This window comes from Corvus cornix, chromosome 8 (genome assembly GCF_000738735.6).
Source record: "Corvus cornix cornix isolate S_Up_H32 chromosome 8, ASM73873v5, whole genome shotgun sequence".
NCBI classification, from domain to species: domain Eukaryota; kingdom Metazoa; phylum Chordata; class Aves; order Passeriformes; family Corvidae; genus Corvus; species Corvus cornix.
In genome coordinates, this window is record NC_046338.1 from 31,231,820 (window position 1) to 31,245,195 (window position 13,376).

A 13,376-nucleotide genomic window follows, 5' to 3' on the forward strand; every position below is an offset into this window, starting at 1 on the left:
ATTGCTGTTTTCCCAGTCTTATTGCTCCTTCCCAGTCTTACTGCTCCATACACTTTTTACTTCACATTTAAGGAATGTGCTTTCAGAGGTCTCTAACGTGAATCTCTGTAAGACATTATTTACAGCTGTCTCATGCAAGATGCTTTGTTTCATTTTCATTTTTTGTACAAATTTATTCCTCATTTTATGTGTACTTTGTCTCTGGCCTGGAGCTCCTCGTTCTGAGGAGGAATGTTTCCTGAGAAGTTGATTTTTTTCTTGTGGTTTTTCTCGATTCTTTTTACCTTCATATTATTTTCTTTAAAGATGATTGCATGAAATTTTCTGCAGATGGCTCTACTCTAAAGTAGTGTGCTCTTCAAGAATGTTTTGGTTGGAGTATGTTAATGAAGTAAAGCATTCAGTAATTTACAAAAAGAGGAAGAATGTGCTTGTTACGTTATGTTAAAACTGCCATGGGACGGCTGTTCTGATGAATTTGTGTTTGAAAGGAAGTTATTGTAACTCATGGTTGGGAGCATTTTAAATCCTGCAGTTTTAACACCTATTTGATGCATTTTTTGCATTTGTTACAATTTTTGCCCTCTCCCTTCTTTCTCCACACTTCAGTGTTTGAAGAAAGGCTGAACGGAGGCTCTGCCCTTCTGCGCCCTTTGCTCCCTACCACGAGCCCTCCGGAGAGCGTGGCTTCTTACGAAGATGATTTTGTCTCATCACAGGGCAGTAGCACTTTAACAGACAAAAAGATCTCACGTGACCTCAGGTAACTGTGCTAGACTTCCTATAAAAATAAAAACACAGAATTCAAGAGAAAATAGTTAATACAAACTTTATTTCATAATGCGCTGGATGTCTTTTCTGCTGTGCTGTACTATACTAGTCAAAGTGATGAAGTACTTCCTTAAGACCTTGCAGTTAATAAATATAGCAGCCAACATAGTTAAGATAGAGTCTAGTATTCCTGCTCCCTGTCTAATTTTTGCTGTTCTTTAGCCTGGACAGGTAGCTTTAGACAAGATTGTTACTCATTGTAGTCCAGTGAAGATTAGTTCTCTGACTCATGTGGCTGAAATAATGCTCAATTGGGTAGTCTTGTAATTTAGAAAAAACAGAAGAGCTATTTGAAAGTCTTTAAATGCCTTCAGTACTTCAAAATTTTGTATAAAATCTGTAATTGCTTTCAGTAAGCATTTGTCAGTTCTTGCTTAGTAATGGATACATAAATTGTCTGTAACAACTTTTAAAAGCTTTTGTTCAGATTAAAATTTGAAGACTGTAGATCCTAGACTCTCCATGTCTACTGCATGGCTTCCTGAATTTTCTAAGACCCCCTTTTTTGTAATGAGCTATATTTATATCTTTTGGGTACCTTGGGGGAGACCACAAGTGTGTTTGTACCAGTACTTCTTTCTCAGAAGAAAATAAGTTAAAAGGCACTTTGCACACTGAAAATGTTGGCTGCCAAAAATGGTTCCTTTCTCATTAAAACCTCTTTCTTCTGTTGGTATTATTTAGTGTATGATGCACTGACATCTCTGTTTTGCAAGTCTTTTGTAATCCTTTATTGAAAATTGCTCGTATTTCTGGCAGTTGATATCTGTATGCCTAGAGATTATCTGAAATGCAGTCACATTTTGAGTCATTCGTATATTGTTCAGGTGTGGAGTCAAATAGCTCTTTAGAGTTGAAATTGGAGAGGATGGTGGCTATCCATCTTTTAGTCTTTGTTATTATTGGAAGCATGTTTCAATATGTTCAATAGCATATCAAACTTCCCAATGTCTTAGCTGTCGTAGCTTTTAATCTCAAAATCACTGCTTTTCTCAATGGGCTGATTAGTTCAGTCTAGTCCTCTGTCTCTCATTCCAAGTGTGGTAGTTTTCTTGTGCACAGTGTAATGTGGGCGCTGAAAGTCCTCAGTCACTGTCACTGTGCTCTGTTTTAGTGTTGCTGGCAGCAGTAATTCAAGCATTCAGGAAGAAATTCCAAGTAGGAAGTCTCCGTTCGAGCCTCTGTCTGTGGAGCTTGGTTTGCAGCACTCGTCTGGAGCTCAGTCTGCAGCGTCTTCCCGCTCATCTGCCTCCTCTAAAAAGAGAGGGAAAAAGGAGCGTAAGTGCAATACTTGTCTGTAGAATATTCTCTTTTATGAAGGAAGCTTTAGGCTTTTCTTGTTAGGAAAATTGCAGTCCTACATATCTGGAAACTGTAATCTAATAGTGATAGAATGATTGATTTATTCCTCCAGTGATTCCTTCTTTGGTTCTTTTTGACTCTGGTTATTCTCTGACCTTAAAATACAGTAATTTAAAGTTAAATAAGCAAGAGGTTGTTAACAGCATTGAGAAGTTTTCTTTCCTAAACCAGCCTTCTAATAAATCAGTTAATTTTAATGTTGTGTGGGAACTATCCTTAGATGGTGTACTGAGAAAATGCCAAAAGGCTTCTGAGTTATGGCCGTGTTTGTGAGGGTGACAACAGATTTGCCTGAATGCTTTGTCTTTGGATCACAGTTAGTTTTCATAAGTGCACAAATTAATAAATACATTACTTTCTGTGGTTACCTGTATGTTACAAAAGCATAATGAAACTTGAGGCTTGGTGTACTTGTAGTATATAAGCAATGGATAAAAAAGCTAGGTTTTAAGCCAATAGAAACATGACAAAAATAGGATTGGGCATTCGAAATTTTGTCTCTTCCTATTTTTTCAAAATTCTTTACCTTTCCCCCAAAAAGCTAAGCTGTATTCAGATTATCAGTAGTAAAGAATCAAACGTGAATTTTGTTTATTTAAACTGATAGTGTGCTGAAATGAAAGCTGAGTGACAGTTTTGGCAGTGAACATGATACACAGAAGAGAAATTTATCACCAGTTGTACATTTCTTGCTTGTTGGATCTGTAGACTTCTAACTCAAAATCTACTTTAATTGGGGAAAATCTTCTCAATTAATTGTTTTGGGGCTTTTGATGGTAAGGTATTCACATGTAGAACCAAACAAACTTTTGACACTGTTGTTGCTTCTTAGGGTTGGACTCTTTCAACGGAAGTTCTCATCACTTTTCTGTGGAAGAAGATAAAATACTGTCTGGATTAGAGTGGGGATCCCAACAGGCTAAGAAATCCTTATCGAGTAGCAGAATTTCTAGTAAAGAGCATGAGCAGAACCCAGATACAGACAGCACACTGGAAAACTTGTCTGGACACTCCCTGATGAGGTAACAGGAATGTTGTAAGAGTTTATGCCAATACAATGATGCTTGGTAGTGTTACTGGCTGTGTGTTTGGAAATGCAATAGGGAAGTAACAGAAATGGTCAAATGTTAGTAGATGTGCATGCAGAAAACATTTTTTCTATGTATTTGAAATATGAAACGTGGTGTCCTGTCGTGTTTGGTACCCTAAGCATTGAAATACAGTTTTCACTTCTCTCTTCTCGAAGAGGTCTGTTAGAAGTGTGTCAGGATTTATTCAACCTGTGCAGTCGCATTTCTTTTTTCAGTAGATACACAGACAATTTTGGCTGTACTTGTGTTCAGCTAATACTGACAAAGCCTATCCAGCTCTGTGAGTCGATGCTTTTTGAGAGATGAACGTGTCCTTGGAAAAGAGTATATTAAAAAATAAAGAATCAGAAGTTTTCTGTTGCAACCTCTTTGTCTAGCTAAAAATGCAGTTTTTCTGCTAATTGTCCAATGAAGATGATTATGAAACGCTCAATTTTCACTGCAGTTTTCTCCTAAAAGCATCAAATAATATGAATGATCTCTCATTCTGTGTTGGTTTAGAGCAGTTCTGAGGTATTGGCTTCTATTGGTTCCTGACATCCAGTATTGGGTTTGAAAGGTCCTTTAACATGCTAAGATGTGCCAAGTAAAGCAGAATGTCTTCCCAAGGGATTTAAACAGCCACTGTTAATCCTCTTCAGCTTAATAAAATTGGAATAGTAAATTTAAGAAGCATCTCTATTATTTTCTCTGTTTAAAAGAGAAATGTCTTCTCCCAAGAAGTGTTACCATAGTATGTTATGAATTGTTTAAGTCAAGTTTTGGTTTCTGTTCCATTTTAGGAGAGACATCAAGACTCAGGGCAGTGGCTTGTCACAATCAGTTGCATCCATGTGCTTGATAGTAAACTGTTCACTTTTTAAAATGCGCTTGCAGATGATTGCATCCTGACTTTCTCATGCCTGGCTCCTAACAGGAGGCATTGAAACTGCTTGTCTGGTCACATAGAACATGAAGATACTGTGTTTCTTTTTTTTTAAAGTGTGTGTGTGTGTGTGTGCGCTAGCTAGGCTTAATACTTGGGGGAGAAGAGGGTGCTCTGGAAACTTAACTCTGAGCTGGGATTTAGGGACAAAACCCATCTCATGAGGCCATTTCCTGAAGACAGACTGGGCCTGTGCAAACCATAACAGACTGTGCCCTTTGCATGGATCTGTTTGTGTGTAAGAATGGAAGAACAAGATTATTGCTTTATTGTTTTTTATCAAATGGCTGGACTAGGAGTTTATTGGCTCCTTTCGGTTTTTGTGTCACTGTCAGTTTCTCAGACAAGGGAAGACCCCAGAAGACACCGACTTCTTCCCCATCTCCTGGCTCCCAAAAAATGTTGCAGTTTGATTCTGTAGGAAATACAGCAGAAAGAGTCAAGTCACCTGCTGGCTTTTCTGGAGGTACAGCCCCAGGGCTGAAGCCAACCGTAGCCTTCCCTGACATGGGCCTGGGATCCAGCAGGTGTGCAGCAGGAGCGGCCTCGGCAGGCGGTGAGTTTTTGTAAAAGCACGCTGATGGCGGAGCAGCTCCAGCGTTCTTCTGTTGGTGTTTGGTGTGGGACGCTGGGGCCCGTGAGGGTGAGCAGTGCGTGTTGTCCTGCAGGAGGAATGCGCTTCTCCCCCGCGGGGCTGCAGCAGCGTTTGTCAGCAGAGCTGAACTACCTGAGCGCTATCGAGGAGTCTGTGCGGCAGCTCTCGGATCTGGAGCGAGTACGAGGCATTTCACTTGCCCAGCAGGAGAGTGTTTCTTTGGCTCAGATTCTGAAGGTAATGGGAAAATACTTCTTTGTCTTAACCTTTCTTTTTTTTTTCTTCTTTTATTGTTTGTTAGCAAGAAAATTAATCAAGTTAGGGCAAGTTAAGCTTTGTTAGCAGTGCAGAGAAATCGTAATGGGCGTGATGGGGCATCTCTGATAATGTCCATTTCTTAGAATTAACATTATCTTTCTTATTGTAAGTTGACACCAAGGAAGCAGCTACTCTGGAATATGTATCATTAATATACCATTAGCTGGAATCACTGCTTTGGTTGTGTTCCTCAGACAGATAAAGGCGTGATTGTTTACTGGGATTGATGTTGGGTTCTAGTGCCATGCAGTGTAGTTGCTTGGGCTGGATGATTTGTTTTATTCCACAAAAACAGTATTTTCGGTTGAATTTTCCTTACATTGATGAGATTGTTTATTCTAGTTGGTTGAATTAGTTGATCTCCTAGACTTCTTTCTGCACTGTGGTGGAAGAGTATGGGGAATGTGCATTGCCTTAAAAAGGAAGAGGGTCAGTAGGTTAAAAATTCTGTTTCAGCAGAAGAGACACCCCCAGCAGAGTAGATCCAGATCCTTCAGAGGTAGTTTGCAACCAGTGGCTAAGGCAAATCAGGTCTTTGTATTTAGCTGGCATGGTTAAAACTTTTTTTTCCTGATCTGTAGGCACAACAGCAGCGCCATGAACGGGACTTGGCTCTTTGGAAAATCAAGGCTGAACAAGAAGCTTTAGAAAGTCAGAGGCAACTGGAAGAGGCGAGGCAGAAGGCAGCTCAGGTAAGGCTGCCCTTCAAAAATGTGGAGTGTGTAAGAGGCAAAATGCTGCAAGTAAATCCATGCCTACAGGCATTCTTTATTTGAAGCTGTGAACACATTAAAGTGCCAGAAGGGTTTAATATAGCTAAAAGAAACTCTCGAGGGCCTATTTCAAACTTTTTTCTGCCAGATTTTGAGAAATAAATCTGTAGTTACTATAGCCAGAACAGTTTGAAGAGCTGAACTGCCTGTGTTTTCTGCATAGGTCCATGCAGAGTCACTGCAGCAGCTGGTCCAGCCATGGCAGGAGGCTGGACAGGAGCCCCTGTGCAAGGCTGCAGCCAAGCAGGCAGAACCTGCACTGCTCAATACAGATGCAACTCACCAGCTCCGTGAGGTGAGGCCCTAGGGAAAGAGAAAAGCTGTTTTAATTTCAGTATTACTGCGAATACTTTTTTGGCTTTTAAGTTATTTTCTATTTGCTGTCATTCTTGGTACAACTCCTTCACTTTCATAACATGACAAATGATAGGACTTCAAAGGAGGCTTCTCTGGCATCATTACTTAGAAGTCAATTAGCAGCCTTAAATCCCTGTTCCATATTCTTATTATCTGCCAGTTAATGAACTGTTAAGAAGTTTGTTTGTCCAGGGTAGATTGATGACAGTGAACACAGCATCTTTAGTTTGTAAGAGTTGCTCTCCATCAGGGATTGATCCTGTATCTGGTTCATATGCAAATTAAATTAGAAAAGGAGAGAATTGCAATTTTGTTTGCTGCTGAAGGTAGAAGAACAAATAAATTAAAAAAAAAAAAAAAAAGAAGAGGGGAGGATCTTCAGCAAAGCTCTTGACTTGGTACAGAGTTTGAAGTTTCCTCTTTTTGAATCTCTTTGTTCTTCTTGTGCTATACAGAATATTTATTAGTTTTCAGGGTTTTATATCAGTTTATCAGGTTTTATACTTCTTGTTGCAGTATGTAGCAGCTGCTTCACACATGGATAAGGAACACAGTAACCAAGAAATGCTCTTATTCCATCACAGTTTAGAAATCACAGTGACTGTGGGTCAGTGTTACGGGATGTAGTGCAAAAGGCTGATGAGTGTGAACAGAACTGTTTCTTCACAGCTTGTGCACGTGTTGGAGCTCACCAAGGCTGGTTTTATGATGAGTAATGGAACTGTAGAATAATACTGATGTACTTGTTCTGGCCTCTGCCAAATATGTGAAGTTTAAATAATTTTTGAGTAGTCAAGAATGGCTTAAAGGAGCAGAAGAGCTCAGACACCTCACATAGATGCAGTGTATTGGTCACTGAGAGTAGGTAGTGAGGTCTTGGATAAAGACAAAGAAACAATTGTAGTTTTTAGAGCTGAAGTGGATAGAAACTATTTAAGAAACAGTGAAGAAGAAACAGACAGCTTTTGTTTGGTGTAGGGTTTTAATCTCTTCCTTGCTTGAAGTTTGAAGTCTGAGCATAAGAGGTGCTAGTGGAGAGGCTGGTGGGGATGACCTGGTCACTGATGCTGGGTCAGCAGAGTAGCTTTTCCATCTCCGTTCACAAGTGACTCCAGGTACTCAGTTGAACAGCTTTTTATTTTAACTGGAATACAGCAGTGGAAACATGAGTCACCAATGTGCTGGGAATATTTTTGAAAGTACACTGTAATTTATTATGTGTAAAGGAAGGGAGTGTGGAGGAATACGTATCCACAGAGCAGTATGCACCCCTACAACCAGAGGCGACGCGTGTAGTTACAAGCCACCGTAACCCCACATCTTACACAGTTGTTATAAATCACTAAACTGCCTCTCAGAATGATTATTTTCTCTTCCAGAAGCATTTTGATGCTGATAAGCTCACTGTATTCCCATGTTTTTTGTTGTGCTCAGATGACAGAATTAACACGGACGCAGATCTCGGACACTGTCAGTGCCCCAGCTGCTCCTGTCACCACCTTGTTTGACCAGCAGCGGCAGCACCATTCAGAGTTCCTGAAGCAGCTGAGGGCCCGAGCTGATACAAACAGGTTTGGCTTCATGTTTCACATCTTGGGAAGGGGGAAGTAAGATTTGTTAGGTTTTGCTTCACCTATTATTGCAGAAAACTTTAAGATGCCATAATGAGTTAGCATTTAAGATGAACTTAGATTCCATCTTTGTGCCCTTAATAGTGTACACCAAAGGTGGCATTAATTGGTTCTGTGAAACTCTACATAAAAGAGTAGAAAAAGATGATCTAGATGTTTTGTGGGATGATTTAACTAGTTTAAGCTTTAAGAAATCCTTTAGCAGAAATCTTAGCTGTTACTACTTCTAGTAAACTGATGAAAGCTCATGAAAACTGTATTACTCCTATGTTTAAGACAATGCAGATTTATCCCAAATGCTTTTCATTTCTAGGAAATGTGAGTCCGGTGCCATATCACAAGGTAAAGGCGAGACAGGTGACTCGAAACAGACATACTCACCAATGTTCGATAGTTACTCTGAGTCCTCAAGATCAAAGGTTCATGATCAGAGGTAAGAAGCTTTTTGTGTCCTATTCACTTACCTGATTTAGTTAGGTTCCATGAAGTTTCTCACATCCCTTCTCCAATCTTGAACTGGAAAAATTTTGTCCTCTGTAGTATTCCTGACTTGTAAAACAGAATTTCTAACTCATTCTTTTAAAATCTGAAAGAAAATTTGTTTGCATTCGTTTATAATCACTACTCACTGCCAGGTGAAGGATGTGCATACCTTCAAACCACATGGATTTTAAGCTAGAGTGAAAAAACAATCAGTATTTTGATTAAACATGGAATTTTAAAGTAGCCAAGCTGCATTTTAAAACCAAAACCAAACCCTCTGCATGTTGTTTATTGTTGTGATGCTAATCATGTGTGTACAGTAGTAATGTAATAAAAGTATTTTGAAATGTGCAAAGTCTTTTTAAAAAATCATGTCTTGATAACACAGTAATACCAGCAGCCGCCAGGAGAGTCCTTCCATTCCGTCTTCTAAGGAGAACGAGAAGAAGCTTTCCCGCCGTGAGAAGACAACCAGCAGCATTGAAGAGCAGGCTCAGACTGCTGCAGATGATTCCTTGCCCAGTGACAGTGTTTTGTCCCTGCCAGACGAAAAAGGTTGGTTGCACTGCTGGTATGTGCTGGGTCTGAAGGTGGTAAGGGGGGAGGGAGGGAGGGTGGTGCTGTTTCAGAACAAATTTCTGAAATAAATGAGGGAATGTGTGTGACGAAAGCTGAACCCCAGGTGAACGGTAGTCTCTTAAGAGTAACAAAGGATTGCACGGTGAGATGGGAACCTTTGAGGTCCTGCTGTGTTAGCTTAGCCAGATGCTCACTTGTTGAACCTGCAGGCACAACACCAGATGTTTCAGCAACTCCAGATGTGTTTATACCTGTGTACACAAGTCTGCTAGGTCTCTCAAAGCTGGATAACAGATGTCCTCTAACTCAAAATCCCTCTTTCCTAAACGCCCATTTTTCTACATTAGTTATCTCCCTGTCTTTCTGGCCCCCCTAACTTTACTGAGATGAGACAGACTAAAATTGCATTCCTGGTGCGTACCTGAGTGTAAAGCTGATTTCTCCCTCAGATTCCGCTTCTGTTGCAACAGAGTACTCCCTGAAATTTGATGAGTCCATGACAGAGGATGAGATTGAAGAAAAATCTTTTCGGTCTTTGCTGCCCTCTGAGAGTCATCGCAGAAATAACCTGGAGAAGAAGCGGGGCAGTCGTGACGATTCTGATGAGGACGTGTCCCCAGACAAAACAGCTCTGTCATCTATCAAGGTAGATTGGGCAACCATAGTTAAGTTAAATTACATTAACTGAGCTGACATGGTTAAGCCAATAAGCTTCAAGCGAGCTGTTCTTAGCTGTGTTTGCAGAGTTGAGGGTTCTTTTCCTCCCTGTGGTTCTCTGAGCATCTCAAAACACAGAGGTGTATGAATCATGCTGTATGTCACTGTTGTGCAAGTGTGATGACTTATGGAAGAGTCCATCCAGGCCTCTACCTTGTGGCTTAGGAGGAGTGACTACTTGGGGTAGGTTTTAAAAGCCCAGTGGATTAAGTCCTCCAACTATGCTAACACACAGCTAGGAAACACAAGAGGATGCCTCATCTCTCTGGCCAAAACCTCCCAAAGCTGTCGCACAGCACAGGGCAGAAAAAGCTGGCCTGCAGAAAGCTCAGAGAAGAAACAGCTTCCCTTCCTGCTTCTATTTTTGTGTATCTTTGTATATACCCACACACACGAGCACTTTGTAATTGAAAAAATGCCTTGGCATTTCTGTCTTACCATGCCAACTTTGTCTTTCCTTCTAGGAGCTAAGCATGCCATTCTCAGGGGGGCAGGATAGCTTCTCTAAGTTTACCATGGAGATGGTAAGACAGTACATGAAAGAGGAGGAAATGCGAGCAGCTCATCAGTCCTCGCTGCTCCGGCTCCGGGAGAAGGCTCTCAAGGAGAAGACCAAGGCAGAACTGGCTTGGCTGGAACACCAGAAAAAGTAAGGCAGCTCTGAATATATGTTACTGCTGACTAACCATTCCCTTCTACTTTTCAAGGTTTTGTTTCCACCTTACCTCTCCCTTATTAAGTATTAATGGTTGAACTAATCTTCTGATGTCAGTATTCTGTACAATTGTTACTGGGACTTGGAAAGAACAGGACTCAGGTTATAAGTGTGCTTTGATGTCTACGTTGAATGTGGTTTGATTAAGAGAATGTCACTGAAACAGTAGAAGATCAGATGTTTGTTGTCCATTAGAGAAGGTCGTTGCCAAGTGTAGTTGCTAACTCTACATATCTTAATCCAGGAAGGTATAGAATTGTCAAACAGTTTGACCTTTCTTTTCTTGATGTGTATCTGAGGTCATTTTAGTTGACTCAGGCCACACTTTGTGAATCTGGATACATCTTGTACTTAGTGATTTGTTTCCAATCTAAGATCTGTTTTTTCCTAAGTCCACTTGAAGTACCCACTGATACTAGTGAACAGCAGTGGCCAGATTTAATCAGTAATTTTCTCAGCATGAGAGTACCATTGTTCAGCAGACATTTTCTTACAATTTCTTGTTATTGTGGATTTGACAAAGGTAGTGAGCCAAGTGTCTTTCCTTTTGTGTTTCTCAAACGGTGAGGTGAGCGTGCTACCTCTTCAGAGCTTCTGCCCATTCTTGTGAGATCTCCTACTCCCTGCACCAGCCTTTTTACTGTGCCTGTCTGACCAAACAGTGCAAAGTATTCCACCAGAGAGCATGCCAAGGATTTTTCACTTTAAAGGCCTGTTGTGCACTTCTTCCATGTTACTTTACTATTATAAAGTAATCTTATTACTTTATTTTTACTTCTCTTCTTTCTTCCAATCTATTTGCAGGCATTTGCGAGACAAGGGAGAGGATGATAAGATGCCTCCTATTCGAAAGAGGCAGCGTGGTCTGCTGCTGAGATTACAGCAGGAAAAGGTAAGGGATGCCCTCTAGGAAAGTCCTGTTGAAAGCCATGTGTACCCATTAAATGTTTCAGGCACTGTCAATATAGGAATAGAGAACCAGCAGTATTTCTTACCTGTAAGTTTTATTTGCATTTCTGTCATATTCAGCACGTTGTTCTAAAGGGTCCTTCTCTATCTGTAATCTCATGCTTCAGACTCTGAAGTATTAATTGATCTTCAGTTCTTTGCTGTTGAAGTTCAACCTAGTTCCTTCCTCATGTAATTGCAGTCATGTCAAACCCATAGGAAGGGCACTGTGGCAGTTTTGAGTGTGTTCTTGAGAGAGGTCTGTCAGTGTTCTTATGCTGAATCTTTTATCCCTAAAAGGCAGAAATTAAGCGTCTTCAGGAGGCAAACAAGGCTGCTCGGAAGGAGAGGCAGCTCATCCTGAAACAGCAGGCAGAAATCGAGCGAATCCGTCAGACTACAATGAAGCTGCAGGAAAAACTGAAGTCTGCAGGAGAAAACAAGCTGGTGAGTGTTCAGCACAGAAGCTGGAGTCTTCCCTCTTCAGCTATGCAGCTTCAGTGTTTATAGGAATGGGAAGCTACTAGATTGGACCTATCACTTGGAAGTTTTGTCTGCCTGAAATGGTCTCACTGCTTTATCTCAGCAATTTCTGTTTAATTGCTTTAGAGCATCACTCAAGGAAATGCCTTTGGAGAAGTTGCAAAATGTTTTAAATGCACAGTAGATGGTGTTTGTTCATTCTCAGGCTGAACTAATGACTTTAGGAATGTGAGTTTTTTGATGCTTAGATCTCTCAGGCTTTGATTTTTGTTTGATTATTTGTCAGGCCCAAACTCCTAAATATAAGCACTAATCCCAAAACTTCCTGCTGTGTTAGTGTAATTATGCTAAGTTTCTTGCATCTACTTTAGAAGGCAGCAAAATGAGGTTTTGGTAACTGGCTGCCTCCTTACAACATTTTAAGAAGACACAAGTTTAATAGTAATACTATAGAAAAGATTGGTTTCCTGTTTGGGTAACTGAATTCTGGTGGTTTGTTGTTTTGGGGGTTTTTTTGGAGGTGGTTTTTTTTTTTTGGTTCTGGATACAGTTAGGGGAAAACTTAAATTATGGAGAGAAAGGGTGTACTAAAAAGCTGTGTGTCAAATAAAAATGAGGTTGGAAAATGAAGTTAAATCTGCAAGTGGACAGACTTTTCTGAAGTAGTGTTTTATGTAATCTAGAGAGAAGCAAGCTAAATTAACACAATTTTTAAAGGATTGTAGAATATCCTTATTTTAACACTTTAATTGCAGGAGCTTCCCAGCGAGGATGACATCAAGCAGAGCAATGGTTCCAGCCCACTTCCAACTGATGCGGAAACACGCAGCCCTTCCCCAATCTCCATCTCCAGCAGTGAGACCAGCAGCATCATGCAGAAACTTAAAAAAATGCGCAGCAGAATGGATGAAAAGTAACTATATCTTTTTTTCTTTTACAAAAGTTTGCTATTTTAATGATTGGTTTGGCTCGCATCTGCACTAAAAATGGCCATCAGAAATATTAGTGGTGTTGATATCACGCACGCTTTGATCTGAATTGCCTGAAAAACAGCTGATTGGAAGCATGAATAAAACTATATTAATCTTTGAATATAATGTAAAGGCTACAGTTCTTGCATGAGTACTAAGATTCAAACATTATGGCGACCAAGTGGTCAAGGTTTTATTGTAGAAGATTGGGTTTAATATTCTTTGTGCTTGGTAGAGTTGGTAAAAGCACATCAGCTTAAGAGATGTTGATATTTGTAGGTACAAGGAATGTGGATGGGTTCCAGCTTCACTGCACAGCTTGTCAGAGTTTCTCTTGCAATGAGAGATCTGAAGTCAAATGGTCAAAATGGTGCCTTTATTTTGTATCTCCCCTTTTACCTTAAAGAGGAAAAAACATAGGGAGCGAGACTCTGGAATTACAGTGCCAATTTTTATCTTGAATTGAAATGTGACTTAGAATAGCAATTGTCATGCAACAACTAGTAACTGAGTTTCAGGTCTGGCTCACAGAAAGGCACTGAGGTTGTCAGGTATGTGATTTCTATCTAATTATCCAGCTGCTGAATTTTAATTCTG

The 13,376-nt window shown here is 40.3% G+C and overlaps 1 protein-coding gene across 8 annotated transcripts in view; it reads left to right on the forward strand.

The window, feature by feature from the left end:
• CEP350 (centrosomal protein 350) overlaps nucleotides 1-13,376 on the forward strand; it is a 72,705-nt gene that overhangs the window by 29,257 nt on the left and 30,072 nt on the right. For 6 of the 8 annotated variants that reach the window (XM_019290048.3, XM_010406285.4, XM_010406290.4 and 3 more), the window contains exons 13-27: nucleotides 610-763; nucleotides 1,946-2,109; nucleotides 3,026-3,215; nucleotides 4,545-4,765; nucleotides 4,878-5,041; nucleotides 5,704-5,814; nucleotides 6,059-6,190; nucleotides 7,687-7,823; nucleotides 8,197-8,316; nucleotides 8,755-8,921; nucleotides 9,395-9,591; nucleotides 10,127-10,311; nucleotides 11,182-11,269; nucleotides 11,626-11,772; nucleotides 12,564-12,721. In XM_019290048.3, the coding sequence (XP_019145593.3) occupies nucleotides 610-763; nucleotides 1,946-2,109; nucleotides 3,026-3,215; nucleotides 4,545-4,765; nucleotides 4,878-5,041; nucleotides 5,704-5,814; nucleotides 6,059-6,190; nucleotides 7,687-7,823; nucleotides 8,197-8,316; nucleotides 8,755-8,921; nucleotides 9,395-9,591; nucleotides 10,127-10,311; nucleotides 11,182-11,269; nucleotides 11,626-11,772; nucleotides 12,564-12,721 (2,335 nt within the window). The remainder of the gene's footprint in view (nucleotides 1-609; nucleotides 764-1,945; nucleotides 2,110-3,025; nucleotides 3,216-4,544; nucleotides 4,766-4,877; nucleotides 5,042-5,703; nucleotides 5,815-6,058; nucleotides 6,191-7,686; nucleotides 7,824-8,196; nucleotides 8,317-8,754; nucleotides 8,922-9,394; nucleotides 9,592-10,126; nucleotides 10,312-11,181; nucleotides 11,270-11,625; nucleotides 11,773-12,563; nucleotides 12,722-13,376) is intronic. The other 2 variants (XM_010406288.4, XM_010406292.4) reach the window with 2 other exon arrangements.